This window comes from Strix aluco, chromosome 1 (genome assembly GCF_031877795.1).
Source record: "Strix aluco isolate bStrAlu1 chromosome 1, bStrAlu1.hap1, whole genome shotgun sequence".
In the NCBI taxonomy this organism is placed as follows: Eukaryota; Metazoa; Chordata; class Aves; order Strigiformes; family Strigidae; genus Strix; species Strix aluco.
Window position 1 is genome coordinate 29,466,926 of NC_133931.1, and position 17,743 is coordinate 29,484,668.

General features: G+C 38.8%; 1 protein-coding gene across 6 annotated transcripts in view; it reads right to left on the reverse strand.

The window, feature by feature from the left end:
• CPNE3 (copine 3) overlaps positions 1–17,663 on the reverse strand; it is a 32,149-nt gene extending 14,486 nt beyond the window's left edge. Inside the window, exons 1-9 of one of the 6 annotated variants that reach the window (XM_074816413.1) lie at positions 17,540–17,663; positions 16,999–17,106; positions 14,427–14,467; positions 6,351–6,490; positions 5,586–5,765; positions 4,351–4,425; positions 3,818–3,889; positions 2,907–2,990; positions 1,243–1,332 (exon numbers count right to left, since the gene is read on the reverse strand). In XM_074816413.1, the coding sequence (XP_074672514.1) occupies positions 1,243–1,332; positions 2,907–2,990; positions 3,818–3,889; positions 4,351–4,425; positions 5,586–5,765; positions 6,351–6,482 (633 nt within the window). In that variant the 5' untranslated portion in view covers positions 6,483–6,490; positions 14,427–14,467; positions 16,999–17,106; positions 17,540–17,663. Of the gene's footprint in view, positions 1–1,242; positions 1,333–2,906; positions 2,991–3,817; positions 3,890–4,350; positions 4,426–5,585; positions 5,766–6,350; positions 6,491–14,426; positions 14,468–16,814; positions 17,107–17,539 lie in introns of all 6 variants that reach the window. The other 5 variants (XM_074816403.1, XM_074816374.1, XM_074816384.1 and 2 more) reach the window with 5 other exon arrangements.
• Between the last annotated feature and the right edge of the window lie 80 nt (positions 17,664–17,743).

Here is a 17,743-nt window from a genome sequence, read left to right on the forward strand (position 1 = left end):
GTCCATAACAATGACAAGTAAAATCTATTTCTTCTAGAAATAAACCTGCACTTCTGAGGTAAGATTCCAAGGAACAGACTTCATTAAAAGGATGACAGAGCTGAGAATAACTCCATCTTAACAGACATATTTTTATCAACGGTCTACAGTTTTAGTATGGTTGTTTACTGAAAAAGAGAAATATATTTACAGTATGGAGATGTAAGAGCTGTCACAGCTATTTTGGGGAAAAAGAAAGCAGAAAGAAACGAGAAGGAGAAAACACAGAAGCAGTAAGGGAAGCAGGTTCTGGGCTTGTAAAGTTGTTCATTAATCTCTCTGTAATTATGTACTTAAACCTATACAGGTGCTTTTAACACCCAGATCCCTGTGGCTGTTAAGCATTTTCCAGGACTGCCTTAAGTCATATGACTAATACCTGTCATATGCAGATCATGCTCCCTTTTTTCCTTCCCAGAGGAAGAATGGCAAGTATAGTGGTTTGTTTCATTTGCGTTTTTTTTTTTTTTTTTCAAATGCTAAAATATCAGGTTCCTAACATGTTCATAATAGCTTATAAATGGCATTTTGATTGGTTGTTTAGCTTCAATTCCAGCCCTAAAGGGAATTCCTGAAGAAAAACATTCAGAAGTTAAACATAATTTATTCAATACAAAATTTGAACCATTACATCACAGGTTTGGTTGACTTTCTGACAGAAAGTTGAGTTTTATTTACTACATCTGGTAGCCATAAGATACATCTGGTCCACATCTATTATCTCAGCTAGTATATTAAGTGTAATGAATTGTATCAGATAGTATATTAAGAATTTCATTAGCATTACCTGTTACACCAGTAACAAAGTATTACAAGATCCATAACACAGAACAAAGCACATTCTAGCCTTTACCATGTATCTTTCACTATGCAATATCTTAACACCACCGGTATTGGCTGATGCAACACTAAAACTTTACAATCCAAATAAGAAACTGAATTGGATATTTCAAAGCTACTTATGTTCAACTGGTTTCCCACACTTTTAAAGACCAGCTTTTACCAGATAATGCATCACAAATGTGAGATACATGCATGTTTTAGGAAAAAAAGTGTATTTCTGTGACTTTCAGATAAGAGTAAGAAACCTAATACTTTCACTTCAATTTGAAAGAGGCAATAACTAGAATAACACATCTTCCATTTATTCCATGTTCTGATTTTTGAATGCAGTAATTCATACACACATTTCATATGCATTACCTTGATTGACTTATCCATGTCACTGTAACAAAGAGAATTGAGAGAGATTTTAAAGGGCCTCCAAACAGGATTCAGGTTGTTTTTAATAACCTGTTAAAAAAAAGTCAGAATAGTATTGTTCACAAGAGTGAAAAGTAGTCATCGTAATGGGTCATACGTTCATGCCATGATTTTTGTAAGCAAACACAGTTGACTAATGCTGCTGTCAATCACTTCCTGCAATCCAAATCCTAACATATAGGATATAAACAAAACTAAACATTCTTAGCATGCAATACCATTGTCCAAAAGATATGGTATCTTTCAACTCCATGTTTTTCTTGACTGCACTGTGATCTGTTACATGATTCAGCTAGCACACTGCAAAAAATTAAATTGATCTTTACACAAATATTGACATTGTGGGTTTTTTTTTAATTAGCACACACATAAACATATATAAAAGCGTGATTTACCAAAAAAACATGCAAGAAGATTATACTGGAATTTCTGAATATATCAGTGCTCTAGAGATTACAATTCACTCCAGCTTATATTTATTCTGAAATTCCACTTATGGAAATATTCTCTCAAGAAATTAATGGTATAGTTAGGCAGAAACAGTGCATGAGAATAAAAGGTCTCTCAAGCTGAATGCTAAATAAGTGATATTTATGAATACTACTGAAGGATCTTCAGAACTTGTCAACTGAAAAGTATCTGTAATATACCCAATATATCAAATAATGATCTTATAAAGCACAAGAAGCAATACTTAATTAATGATACCTGTTAATAGTAATCCTCATACTTCCAGCACTGTTGTACAGAGAGAGAAAGCTCTCTTTTGAAAATGAAAACAGTAAATAGCAGTTAGTAGCATTAAAGGTTTTTAAAATCTGTAACAAAGAACTAATCCTCCAGCCAGTTCCAGGTTGGAACAGCAGATTCTGGATTCATTACTGAAATTGAAGATGACTGAAATCCTCATGGAAATGATAGATTTATAAAAATAGGTTCTCTCATGAGGTGGTTGTTCTTCATAAAACGTGACACAGAAAGGATTTATACTTCTTCAACATCCATGCTTCAAAATTAATACAGTCATCACTGCAAATGTGCACAGTACCTCAGCTGTGACTAGGGCCTGAGCTTCCACTACAGTGAGACATTTTGAAACTACTCCTACTCTGTCAGTTGCTGCCACGGGACCTCTGCACCTCCTCTTGGGTGGAAGGCTGCTGTTGCTCAAGCATGTTATCCTTGGCTTGCCCTCGCTATGCAAGCATTTGGTACAATTACTGTCAATGTCATCTAGCTGTACTAATGACATAAGAACAGCACTGTCACAGGAATGCTCAAATTCTACCCTCAGAGTAGCACCAAGACAAATGTCCCTGTGTGAGTGTGCAGTACCTTTTCAAAACACTTGTTTTCTTCTAGATCGCAGAAAGTTTAAAAAACATTATTTTCCTTTAAAACAAGGTGGCATAAATCACAATCTGAGTAAAGCAGACCCCATTCTAAAAGAAAGTCAGTGGAAGAGCTGAGGTGATTCCTAACTGGTCTGCATGTCAACTACCAAACCATTCTCTTATTTTTGTAAGGTACTGCACCTTTAGAGCTGTGACTCACTGGAAATCGAATAACCTTAATCTCTAGATTGTTGACTGAAAATATCCTACCTCTGTTCTGTGAACCATCACCCAGTTTCCATCTCCAGTCTGCTTGTGGAATTCCAGATAAGGATCTGACTTTCCAAAAAAATCCTGTATTTAAAGAACGTGTAATTATCCCAGAACAGCCTGTGGCATGAATGCCATTAAACACTAGTTAAAACACACTTAGATTAACAAAAAGTAAACTAAATATTCAGGGAACATAAGCTTTAGATGAAGAAATGCAAATCTGATCATATTACCACCTGTGAAAGAGAAAAAAAATGGGACATGTCCATTGAATTAGGATCAAAGTTCTGTAGTATCCACATACTAAATACCTGACAGTTCAAACAAAAGAATACTTATACCAGTAAGTACTATGATGGATAGTTAGGAAACTGAGGATTCCACCTAGTTTAAAAAACTAGCATTAAATCGTCTGGGAAAAATAATAACATTTTTTCATTATTATTTTTTTTTAATTTTGTTTTTAAAAGTCTTTCTAAATACAGTCATTTTAGCCAAACCCAAAATATTTAACCTAACAGATTTATACACTCTAAGAACACTCTTTATCATTTATTTCAGAGAGCTAACAGGTAATCGTTTATACAGCTATTCAAAGAAATCAATACACTAAAACTCCCTTATCTTTATAATTAAATGTAAAGATTTACATTTAAATGGAAGCATGCTGTTCACAAACTACCCCTGCAATGCACTTGTTTTATTTAGAAATACGTTATAATTAATTTCAAAACAGTCAGTGAAGTTACTCTGAAGCAATCATTCTTCAGTTTCTTTTTTAGAGTAAGAAAAACCTTAATGGATTTAATTACTTCAGCAAAAAATAAGAATGAACATTTTAATGTTTCCTGTTTTGACAAGATTCTGATTTTACTACTTTATCAAAGAAACAGCAATCACTTAAATACCTTATTGTCCAGTTTCCTTGCTTCTACTTCCAATACAACCACCCTGTTATCCTTCACTTCTTCTGCTGTAATCTAGATACGCAAACAAAATAAAATACTTATTTTGTATTCTGGAAATACATATAGTCTTCTCATATTCACAACACTTCTATGACAGGTCCATTAAAACAAATCATGTTTGTGCACAAATGAAGTATTAAAAAAATGGGGTGGGGGAAGGGAGGAACAATTTGTTTTGACATTGGGATTCCCTACATGATGACACTGACAATTAAAGATACTGCCCAAATAGTAGCACATCAGATGCCCCAATTATTTTGATGGATGCAATGAGTCTTATAGATGCAAAAGATGGGCTGCTCTCCTTTTGGATGACAAAGAAATATTAGTGGAGGGAAAAAAAAAAATGCTTTAAGATACCTTTTACAGCATTGTAGATTAGACACACTGTGTTCAAGGCACTAACTAAATAAAACACCACAAAAACATTTAAGGATAAACACTGAAGAGATTTATTGTCTTAATTGTCTTACCGTAATACTTCCTCTTCCAGCAGGTCTGCCATTTTTAAGTACTAATGGCTTTGTCATAGTCCTGCTAGAAACTATCTGCCAAGACAAAATTTGAGCATCAAGCATTATTAACACAATTTAATAGATTTTCAAAGATAGCGAGGTAGTTTCACTTCAGGAACTTTTCCTTTATCATGAAGATGACAACATTACATTTGCTTCCCATGATCTCCTATAAATAAATAGGTAATACTTGATACACTTCAAAATTTTAAAACACATATGCAGATGAACACATTCAGAGTTTCAGGAACAATAGGAAATAAAATGTCTTCTAGTAATATGATACACATACATGGACAAGGATAATACCTTAAGTTCCAATCTCAAATTGTTTTCAAGTTTTTCATACATACCATTCAAACACATGCAAGCCACATTTCATAAATGGCTTTAGCAAACAGATTTATAAACACAATGTTTGTCATGCAAACAAACATCAGCCTCCCCCTGCAGTGTTTCTAGTTGATTTTATTTTATCCTCTTCAAGTAACGCTTTCTCAAAAGTGTGTCTACTCATTCTACAGGTCCTTCTTTTCTTTAAGAATGAATGATTAATTTCAAATTGTTACTGAATTTCATTTCACAATGCCTCCATCTTGATAATGCACCTAAAATACAAATACATTAGATACAGGGGAGGAAAAATCCCAAGAAGACTCTCCTCAGAAGAAGTGCCTTCGAAGGATCTATTAGAAACAAGTTAAAAAGAAGCTGCACGATAGCACCAATTGCAGAATTTGACAAGGAAATGGGAGTGAAACCAACAGTAGGTAGAACCAGAATCACTGCTTGCCTTGAGTGGAAAGCAAATTACAAGGTTAACGTGGCCTTTGTGAACACTCTTATGTCGCTATACACCAATTCTCTTTTTATGGAGCATGAACGTAAGAATTTGAGTATTAGAGTAAATAAATAGCAACTACCGCTTTGTGCTCACTGACAGTCCACTTTCATACAACAACATACAGACAGTCACCATCCTACAGTACCTTTCAGGGCATCATCTCAAGACCTTTTGCAAATAAAACGTATATACACTGAACTGAGGCTTAAAAAAAAACCCAAAGGGAATCATTTTCAACTTAGAGTACCCCAACTACACAAGAACAGTGATAAATTTAAGGTAAAAGTGGTTAATGATTTGCAGTAACTTGTATTTTCTTAATTCTAAGGAAAATCATTTGCATACTTACTTGTCCTAGTGTACATTCAAATTCTCCTAAGAAGTCATCATCGCTCAGATCAAAGGTTTTGTTATCGATGTCATATATTCCAAATTTAAGTTTCTGAACAAGCTCAAAATAGTAATCAATTAGGAATTTCTTGGCAAATTTTGGGTTCAAGGAATTCTTAACTCTTTCTGTACGATCAACCTGTAGTTAGAAAGATATCACTTTATCCAGTATTTCACCAACCAAACAAGCACTCAAATCAAATAGCTTATTATTAAAGACTTTTAGAAGTTCTTGTTGCTATATATTATAAAGTCATATCTTCCCACAAACCTTTCATCAAATATAAATAACCACATTATATTACAAAAAACACTGCTGTAAGAGATATTTGACGACCTGTTTCTCTTTGCTCCCTGTAAGAAGTACGTATTCCTGTGTAAGGAAGATCAACATAAAAATGTTATATCGTCAAATTCAGGATGAGACCCTAGTTTTGGAGTACTGGATTTATAAAAGCACATTTAAGCATTCAGAAGGCTACTTCTCTTGGGCCACGTATGGCTGGGGGAATAGTGCTAAAAATCAGACAGGTGTAAGTATTTATTAGAAAACAATTATTAGTGTGCTGCCTGTATAACTATTATAGATATAATCTAATGAAAAGTGTTCAGACGTGCTGGTATATTACTAAAATGTTTTAATGAAATCATACACTCCACTTTTAAAAGGTCCAACAAGTCAGACTGTGTTTTTCGCATATTCATGAGAAGCATCACACTGTACCTCATACCACTGCTGACCACTCGTGTTTTGGAGAAGCACACACAGCGGGTCTGACTTGGAACCAACATCTTTATCCAAGAGATTGGTGCAGGCAATGGTCAGCTCCACCTTTGTCACACACTGTGCCGCCATTTGTTAAGCTAGAAAGCAACATCAGAAATCATTATTTTAAAAATAGACTAAAAAGCAAACAATGGGATTGTCACAATGCATTAATTCTCTATCTGATCATTAGAACTGTTAGCTTGTCAGGGGTAAAATTTGAGGCTCCAAATGCAAATTTTAAGATTTATCATGTACCAACATCACAGTATTACTGTCATACTCTTGGCTTTGTCACATAAGTATAAAACTTCATTTCAAAATCTGCACATAAGAAACAAGATCAGGTTTCTTAGAATGCTTGAGTAACCAAATCGAAAACAGGACATACCATGAAGAAAGCACACTGGTTTGAACTGCCGACAATAAAACTTGCAAGCTTTAAATTACATCCTGTAAAGCCCATATGAATGCCAGTGTCTTATAATGTAGATATTAATAATAATTCAATGAATAAGGAAAAAAATCATATGGTATACTCCTCTACCAAACCTTTGTAACAAAATGCTGAAGCCATGAACATGGCAGAATTGGAAAAGGAGTTAAAAAGTGGGTAACAGGAATAGGTGATCTTGCTTTAGTGTATCTTCAAAAACAACTACAGTTTTTAATAATAGGGATAAGCAACTTTGAAGCCAAGTAACAACACAGAATTAGGAGGAAGTATTCTTTCTGAAGGTTTGTTTAAAAAAAAAAAAAAAAAGAACAACTGAAAACTTTCTCACATTTCCTCTTACGTATCTCAATCATTCTCGACTGGAACTGAGAAGACCAGCAGGTATTATAAACCTACAGAAATTATGAGTTATGAATCCCATGCTGGGATAACATGCATTTGCAAGCCTAATTAGGCCTGAGCAGCAGATATTTTCTATATAAAAAAATCCCTACAATTAATACTCTTCAGGAATACAGTTAATCATTTCCAACACCTCTTTGGGAGGTGAGCCTCTACAGTACAATTGCCCTGGACTCAGAGACTAAAACTTCCAAATCCGCAAGCAGCCTATCTTGGAAGTTCCCAAGCCTCCCTAGCTTCAGCTTCTCCCTCTCTACAGTAAGTCCACAGTCTAGACACAGTATCCCTCTAGATTAACTTGTCTTGAAAGTGCATGACACACTAAACAGAATAATAAGGAAGGAAAGGCATCTTGCTTCTATCTAGCCAGCTCACTTGCATCATACACATATACAGTATTTGAACATCAAACTATACTTAACCCAACTCATCTCCCTTCCTTTCACTGCATTCATATGACTTTTGGTGAAAAGGAACTTTTTTTTAGAGGCAAAAAGGGAAAGGAACATTGAAAAGAGGAACAATGAACTGAAAACAGGAGAAAGAAAACACCGTGGTCTGAGGGAATTTTCCTGAGGCTTCTTGTATTCCACTAGGGCACACTTCACACATTGCCTCTCTATCTCTGTTTTGGTATCTTAGAGATAGACCTTTTGGAGACTGAAGTAAATATAAATGATCTGTAAAGGAACCACTCTAACATCCATACACTATTTTTAAGAAGCATGTCAGATTCATGGAAATTCTCCTGTACCTCCCAAACACCTAAACATAATTCCATCTTTGAGTATCATTTGCTCTCATGACTTCACCAAGTTTCAGTCATTCTTGAGGGGGAAAAAAAAGTGAAGCTCTAAGTTAAGTATTTAAATTGTTTTTAAACCAATGTTTTTTAGCCTTAGAAAGCATACCTCTAAAAAGCAGTCTGCCCCTTTTTTCCTGGTTCTTTTTTTATACTGGTATTTTCCATTCCCTATTGCTTTCCTGGCTTCCAGAGCTCATTAACAGTCAGTGGTTTTACCCATAGAATCCAGTGCAGACCAGTGCATGCCTCCTTAATGGCTGTTTCCAGAAAAACAACTTTCTGCTGACAAAATGATGCTGTAATACCCACTGATGCTGCAACAGCAAGTAGAAAGGGTTTTCATGAAATTCAACAGAATTCAAACTTTGAGACGTATTTCTCAAAACAGTCAAAATTTTCGTGCTCTAACGTCCCTGGAATTCCGTATTATTACGAGTCCCCAAAAGGACTTGTAGTCACGTTCCTTTTGTTAAAGTTACATTTCCAAAATCACTGGTAAACAGATAGCATCCAGTCAACCTAAAAACCTGGTCAGCTTTTTCTACTTAGCCTGTGTGTACACGTTCCACTTCTCTTACATCTGAAGTACTTTCTCACACTAATACGTCAATTCTGTTACTTCCTCTCCTCCTCCACATGTCCCTGAATCTTCCACTATGCACCGAACATGGGAAGAGAGCAGATTTAGCAAAAGAGATGCTGTGCAAAAAGCATCCTTTAACACACAGAGAAAAGACGAATAAAAAAGCTGCTTCCCTTCACCGAAATGCAAATGCTCTTGTTTGAGACCTAATAATTGTGTCCACATTAGATAAAAACCAACTTATAACAAGAACATGCATTTATCCAAGTGGAGGATATTCAACCTGAAACGCAGATACAAAAGCAAAACTTCCCAAATCCTGAGATAGTCCTTTAATCTCTTCCATTTCCAGTTTTGCAAAATCCAAGATGAAAAATAATGCAAGGCATTTTCCTCAGAGGTTTCGAGAATATTAGGAATCATTATTTGTACAATGGGTTGAAGAGGTCTGTAATACTTCTAATGTATTTCAAGAAATAATTTTGCTATTTTATTTGAAAAACAGTCAACATGATTATCCATAATACTGTAAGACCGATACATTACAGCAAATAGTTGTATATAACCTGATTTTCAATAGTATAAACATAAAAAGTTGGTAAAATACTTACTAGTGAGAAAAAGTCATATCACATTAACCCAAAACAGTATTTATGGTAGTGAAACTCGGTACATAAACAACAGATACTTCTCTCACAACACTGCAGTCATTACAGAACTTGCAAAGGGCACACAGATGCTTCACATGTGTGCACTCAGAAGTCTTTAACAGCAGCAGTAGCTGTTGGAGCTCTGCATATCCTGCACGAGTCCCTGTAATCCCATACTACTTAAAAGGAAGAATTACTCCAACTCCACCCAATTCTCCTCACTTCTGAAAGCCTGTGTTAGCTGAAAACTTTCAAAACAAGTTTGGGAGGTCGGTGGTAAGATTCCTAAAGATAATAAACATCCTGAAGGATCAGAGTCACTGTCACATAAGTAAGCATGCTCTTTTTGAAGGCTTGATGGAATAAAGACTCTGGAAAACTGCAGTCTCTTCAGGATGGTGGGAATAAGAAATCACAGCTGCACTAGTGAATTACCTCTTGAAATACCGTTCTACAAAACATTATCAAATCTAGTAGGCAAATCAGATGGAAAATATTCTAGATACGTGACTGGATTACCTGCACATTTGGGATACTGGAGTAACTTTACATGGCCAGATGACATTGTTTGGGATCTAGCAGGATGAGCCTTGACTGTCAGTAAGTTACGTCACACAACAAGAGACTTAGTTATTCAATTAGTTACTGTTATGAAAGTAACTCTGCTCCCCATTGGCGAAATTTAATTAAAACCTCTGTTTTTCTCAAGCTATCAACTGTTTGTCCTCCATACAGGGTACACCATAAAGTGAGGTAAAGCACAGCAGAAAGGGGCCAGATGACAGCTCAATAGTTCTTTTTACTGGAATAGCTTTTATGACCACAGGAACGTATCAGGCTTTTAAAAAAACACCGATAATTCTGGACAGGAGAACACTGAAAATTACTATATAAACTGTATGGCAGAATTTGCAACATACAGACTCTGAACTGCAGCAATGTACAGTCACAAGGGACATACTTGTTCCTCATCCCATTTCATCTCTAGGCCGCTCAAGAGCATGACTAGGTTAACTAAGTATACTACAAGTCCTTCCACTTGAGTTGTCATTACCAAAGCAAAACTCTAGGTCAAGGACTTTTTTGAATTCCACTGATGATTCTATTGAAGACAAGTGACATCCACCAAATAACCCAGCCAAGTTCTGCTTTTCAACAGAAACTGTAAACCTGGTGTCATGGTTTAAACCTGGCCATCAGTCAAACACCACACAGTCTCTCGCACACCCTCCCCTGCCCCAGGGGACCGGAGAGACAACTGGATTGGTAAAAGGAGACTTCTAGGTTGAGATAAAAACAATTTAATAATTAAAATTAAATAAAAATTGAAAATATTAATAATAACAATAAAATATACAAACGAGTGATGCGCAACACAATTGCTTACCACCCGCCAACCAATGCCCAGCCCCTTCCCAGCTAGTGATCTCAGAGGAGGGGAAATCCCAAAACTGCAACCCCAAAAGAGCCACAGCTTCCCAGCCAACCCTCATCTATATACTGAGCATGATGTATATGGTCTGGAATATTTCACTGGCCAGTTTGGGTCCGTTGCTCTGGCTGTGCTCCCTCCCAGCTTTGTGTGTACCTGCACACTGGCAGGACACTGGAAGTGGAATTGTCCTTGATTTCTTAGCAACAACTAAAAACCTGGGGGTATTATCAACATTATTCTCATACCAAATCCCACACTGAATCCAAAACACAGCACTATTCTACCTGCTAAGAAGGAAAATTAGCTCTACCCCAGCCAAAACCAGGACATGTGGCATTCTACATGGAAGGGAACAGACCTGTTATCAGAAGAGTCTTCTAACAGAGCACTTGGGAACTGTCAGACTGAAGCAATCCTGCAAGTGCTGCAGTACCAGAGGAGAGTACAGGCTTGCCCAGATAACCTTCCAGAATAGTGCAATGGTACGTTCAGAAATACAGGCATTTCCCAATCTGACAAGCAGAAATGCTTAACTAGAAGAAGACAAAAAGACTAATGAAGTGAGCACTGCTCTAGCTGGGTTTAGCATCACTGCCTTTAGTCACAAGTCTCAAATCTGTTCTGATATCAGCTATTGCTGTCAGAACATTTCCTAGTTCCTGTGAACTGCTCACGACAACAGACCAAAAAAATCCGTATTTTGTAGTTACCTCAGGGCCCAGATGGACACAGAAAAAGCAGGGGAAACATTTCAGAACTTGCTAATAAAAGTCTATTCCTGACCAGCTTACCTTCTAGCTATAATGCTACACTTAAGCGTTTTATGTAAACGGTGTGCCAGACTGAAAAAGGCAGTACCATATACAAGCAGTGCTTTGATCCTTCTTGGATTATTAAGTATTTCCCACAAACTTAGGCAGATGACAACATGGAAATAAATTAGTTATTCGGACAGACAATAAAAAGCAAAGTCTTGAACAGAGCCTAAACCTGAAATAATGCATATGACCCTTTACTGTCCTGAACATTACGTGTATGCAATTGTTCAGTCTCTGCTCTTTCAGACAGGCCTAAGACACCATTTCTTGCAAACAGAAATTTTTGTGGTAAAGATCCCTAGATCTGCACTCCTTAGAACCTCTTCTACTGCATCTCAGACCAAGCAATAACAGCACTTCTCACAACAGCCTTTCACAAGGAGGGTTCTGGTAAAGAGCTAGCACAAAGATGGACAAAACAAGACTTAAATGAAACCTGGGAAACAACATCTGTCTTGACAACAGAACCTGCTCAATCCATAGTCTCAACATAGTCCTCTAGCATCTCTTTATAACAGCTGCACATGCAAAGAGCAGGTAATTACAACATAGTCCCAGAAAATACCATTTCTGCTGCAAGAAGCTGACAAACAGATGCTTCTTTCCACTGACGGGCCCAGTAGCAACAATTTCTAGTGATCTTGGATTACATGTATATAAGTGTATAGTTTTAAAAATTTCATCATAACCCTTCAATTCTCAAGGAACAGATCACCTCACAGGAGCTGACATTTCATATAAAGTTACAAAGGCTAAGACTGTTTCATAACCTAATTTCATCATTGCATTTGAAAATTAGAGGCTTCTCTAAAAATCATACCTCTAGATGTGAATTCAGGCTCCTCTTTTTCTCTCTCTTTACAGGCAACACAGCTGATAAAATTGTCCTGTGGCGCTAACTGATGTGCTGACAAGTTGAATAACAGAAGCAGCTCAAAGTAATACATTTCAAGTTGAATCATTCTGTATTTGAAGACTCACACAAAACCTTGAGTGTAAGCTATATCTTCTCACATTCACTATTTAGTATGCATGAAGGAATTATATCATTCTTAATTGAACAAGTGATTACACTGATAAAACCCTAATGATCACAGAACTCATTTTACTGGAGATTATGCCAAGCAAAAATAAAAGCTAGTATTTAAGAAATCTGAGGCATATGAGTGTGTGAGAAGGGAGACATTTGTTTTCTCTGTGGAAAATGAATAATCTATTTACACATATTCACCATGCTCAGGCAGTTCAAATATTTATCTACTGGATTGGTAGCACACTGGTGTAACAAGTCAGGCAACTATTCGCAGATAGTTCCTATATATAAAAATCTATCATTAAGTTACATTGCCAAAGAACATATTTAGAATTCTATTTTAAAATCTGCATATACACTTCACGGACCAGAAACTATTAATTTGACTTCTAGGATACCTGTTCACAAGATGACTTAAAAAAACCCCATTTCTAAATATCCTTCTGTTGACGTTTTTATTTCTGAAAATGTATGTTCACCCTTTAGGCACATCTTTAATGCTAAGTGTTCTTTCCAGCATCCTCACAGAATCACAGAATCATCTAGGTTGGAAAAGACCTTGATGATCATCCAGTCCAACCATTAACCTAACACTGACATTTCTCAACTACACCATATCCCTAAGCGCTATGTCAACCCGACTCTTCAACACCTCCAGGGAAGGGGACTCCATCACCTCCCTGGGCAGCCCATTCCAACACCTAACTACCCATTCTGTAAAGAAATGCTTCCTAATATCCAGTCTAAACCTTCCCTGGCGCAACTTGAGGCCATTCCCTCTTGTCCTGTCGCTTATTACTTGGTTAAAGAGACTCATCCCCAGCTCTCTGCAACCTCCTTTCAGGTAGTTGTAGAGGGCAATGAGGTCTCCCCTCAGCCTCCTCTTCTCCAGACTAAACAACCCCAGTTCCCTCAGCCGCTCCTCGTACGACATGTGCTCCAGACCCTTCACCAGCTTCGTTGCCCTTCTTTGGACACACTCAAGTAATTCAATGTCCTTTTTGTAGTGAGGGGCCCAAAACTGAACACAGTAATTGAGGTGCAGCCTCACCAGTGCCGAGTACAGGGGTAAGATCACTTCCCTGTCCCTGCTGGCCACACTATTTCTGATACAAGCCAGGATACCATTGGCCTTCTTGGCCACCTGGGCACACTGCTGGCTCATGTTCAGCCGGCTGTCAATCAACACCCCCAGGTCCCTCTCTGACTGGCAGCTCTCCAGCCACTCCTCCCCAAGCCTGTAGCACTGCTGGGGGTTGTTGTGGCCAAAGTGCAGCACCCGGCATTTGGCCTTATTGAAACTCCTACAGTTGGCCCTAGCCCATCACTCCAGCCTGTCCAGATCATCACACAAAAAGTATTTGAAGAATTTTGGATGATGCTTTGATCCAAGTGAACTAAACTATAAAAGGTAATATTGTGGCCTGAACAAGAATTAAGAAATACAGATCTCCTGACTTCAAAATGTAATTGTTTTATGCAGACAGCATTCAACCAGGGAAAAGTATGTTTCTGCATATATCTTTTATATGTTTTATCAGAATATTTTTATATCAATTACTTCGTGGAAAACAATCTATCAACTATGCAATTTGAATAGTATCCTAAATTGTGTATTCTTCATAGCAACTTCTCTGTGTAGAACCACTGACTGACTACATACCTAACACTATCCAGAAGAAAGAAAAACTTGTATCTCACTAAAACTTGCACCGTTTTATTGCAGAAACAAGATGCAAGGGACCACATGTTTTAGACTAATCCTTCATACAGTCCATTTCAAGTCTGGCATGTTGTGACACTTCACTGTCACAAATACCAGTTCTTAAAAATGAATTTATGGTAACTTACCTCAGAGGTCTGCCTCTGAGCTTCTCAGCAGAAGGCTAAAGCTTCAGTAGCAGCATTAAAATGTGAAATGAAAGAAAATTAAAACCAAGAAGTGTTAGTCCCATGTATCAAAGTAACAGGTTCAAATGCATATACTTGAGGAACTACAGCTCCTCTTAAAATAAATAACCTGTCCAACAGTTTTATGTGTCCATGACAGCAGCACTGCAAAGATTATTTATGGGAAACTCAGAGCCTTTGTTAGAGAACAAAGTACAAAATACATTAGATATTAAAAAAGTCCAGCAAGAAAAGCCCTTTAAGATTTTAAGAACAAAGACTAGACTACCTTTTTTGTCCTGTTCACTTAAGGCTTTTTTTTTTTTTCCAATAAGGTGATAGTGTTTTACAGTAAGCAGACCAAAATCTGTGGCTTGCAAGCTCCTAATGTGGCTTATGCTCTAATAAACCTGTGTTTTCCTACGCTGCTAAAGGCTGCCTAAGAAAAATCAAAAAAACCACTATCCCACAATGGTCCAGCATAGCCTTTTGTATCTCAGTATAAACAATAACTTCAAACTGACAATCACAAAATTACACTTTACTATAGCCCAGATGTATTTCAAACCTTCCTATAGGCAAGCCAAGAGCTCTTCAGCCAGCTGTCCTTCAATTCTCTATCACAGCAGCTACTTGGACTCTGCATTCACCATATCTGAGCGGCATCATACGTGCTGTGCATATACACAGGCAGTGGCTCTGAAGACAGGCACACAGCAATCATGCTACTTCCTAGAACCATCAGATTATTGCACATGTGCTAATCACCCACCATGAGAGCTTTGTGATAACCCTCCTGGATGTCAGAAGCCCCAGAAGCAAATTGCCACCACTAGAACTAATTCAGCTGGCTCCTAATCGTACCTTGGATAAAACACTGAGTGAACAAGTACACCTGATCCAGCTACAGGTGGGACAGACCTACAGGATACAGTCTTCTTTCAACCATAGAAGAAAGTACAAAACAAGTGATGCAAATCATTAAGACTATTTCTTAAACAGAAGCTCAGACCCAGCAACCCAGCCCCAAAACTCCTACATTCAGAAACACTTCAAATGCTTAATAATGCCATTTTTAAATCCCTGAGCAACAGCATCTCATCTAAAGTAATATTAAAGACAAACTGAAGAAATTAAGCATAAAACAGTAAAGAGCACTGTAATTCTACTTCCCATCTACTTGTTTCCACCAGCCACACCACAGTTTCAAATGTGATGCTAGAAGGGCCATTACTAATCTTAGCCTAATTGATCCAAGAATAGAAGGAACTTTGTTGGTTTAACAGGAACTAATACCTACAAATACTAACTCGATCATGTATTATTTATGTTGGAAGAGCACCCCCACTTTCACTGAAAGATAAACAGAATTAGTAAGAAAGGAAAAAACGTATCTTACGACTTAACTTTGTCCTTAAAGGTATTTCCTAAAGGAAACCATAGTAATGATAGCATCTGATTCTAAATCAGAATACAGAAGGAAAAAAAATAGACTCCACCCCAGGTAATAACATTAACCTATCTGTAGAGTTGAGATTTTAGTTTTATTACCCCTAAAAGAAGGATCTTTGGTGTTGTTTGTAAAAAACAGCTACTATGGCTTCCCTCTAGCCTTAAATTCTGGAGAAATGTTAATGCCTTGAGCATAACACAAGGCTGTAAAAACACTGTGGGACAGCACTGCTACCCTGGAATTCTGGCAGATGACCTTTAATAATGGTTTAGTTATTCAATTTACCAGAAATGGACTTCTGCTTTCAACAGCTGAATTAAAATTAAGTCACATATATGGATTTGTACAGATTAATTTCGAGATACTTAACACAAACATATTTGTTGGAAAAAACACGGCATCCTCCTTAACAATGTAACAGAAAACCAAAAAGACCTCTTTCTGGTTCTCCTTGCTTTCTCTACACATCTTTTTTTTTCTTCTAATGCCTGTTCGTGTTCTGCATGCCCTGTGAAACATCTTACCTCTGTGATTAAACATTTATAAAATTAAAATTTAAAACGTCAATTAAAAAAAAAAGAAAATCTGGGATTAAGTTTGACTCAACTATTTTTACTAAATAAACATTTTGTAGCACCACAGAAATACCTTTAACTTGAACTTCCGGGGACATAAAACTCCCAAGAAAACAAATGTAAGTTTTGGGGGTGGGGTGATGCATACTAACTTGAGGATACTTAACGGACTTTGAAGATACGAGTATGGAAGCAAACATAAAGGGATTCCATATTTTCACTTTTCCCTAGCAGAAGAGTAAATTATGACAACATGCATGTCAGCTAAGGTTTGTTTTACACATATCATGCAACTGCAATGAAGAAAGAAAAGTCAACAACCCACTCGAACTGCAGCAGCTCAGGAAGAAGAACATATATTTTTTAGGAACGATAATGACTTCTGACAGGCTCCTTTCTCAAGGGTGAGGGCGTTTTCCGGAGTAGTGTTACATCACCACAGAGATCGGCACCCGGGACTTCAAAGTCCTGGCGTGCAGCTTTTAACTTCACCGAGTTTCGCTACCTGAGGGACGGCGAACCAGACGGCCGATTCCTCGAGCTCCGCAGACGTTTGTGTCCAATCCCCCGCACAGAGGTGCCTGTGTCCCGGCGCAGGAAGCGGGCCAGCCACCTGAGGGGATGTTTCGCAAGAGGAGGCGGTTGGGACAGCTACCGCCCGCGGCGCCAACCGCCGCCGGCAGCCCAGGCCCTGCCCCTGCCCCTGCCGTGCCCTGCCCGCCAGCCCTGCCCCAACCCCACACGTCTCTCGGTGGCAGCCCTCGGCCGCCGGAGGGGCGAAGCGGCTGAGGGACGACGCGCGGAAAGTATCAACTCCCTCTCCCCGGGCCGAAGGGGGTGCAAACCCCGCGGCACACGGGCCGACGCAGAGCCTGCGCGGCCGGCTAGGCGGGAGACGCGCCCCTGAGGCAGGGACAGGCGACGGAGCCCCGCCGCCGGCTCTGCCTCGCCCGCGGACAGCGCCCAGTCCCGCCCCGAGCAGCGGCACGGCGCGTCCCAGCACTGCCCCGCAAGGCGGCCCGGCCCGGGCCCAACCCCTCCCTCACCTGCGGCGGCCCGCGAGGGCAGCGCGGAAGCTGCCGACCCCTGGCGCCGCCAGCGGCCACGCCCATGCCAACCGGGCGCGCCCCGCCCCGGGGCCGCCGCCGTGGGGCGCATGCGCAGACACCCCCCGTCCCCGCCCCGCTCCTTCACACCCTCCCCCGCGGCCCAGGCCGGCGGCCCGGCGTGGGCCCAGGCGTGGCTCGGGT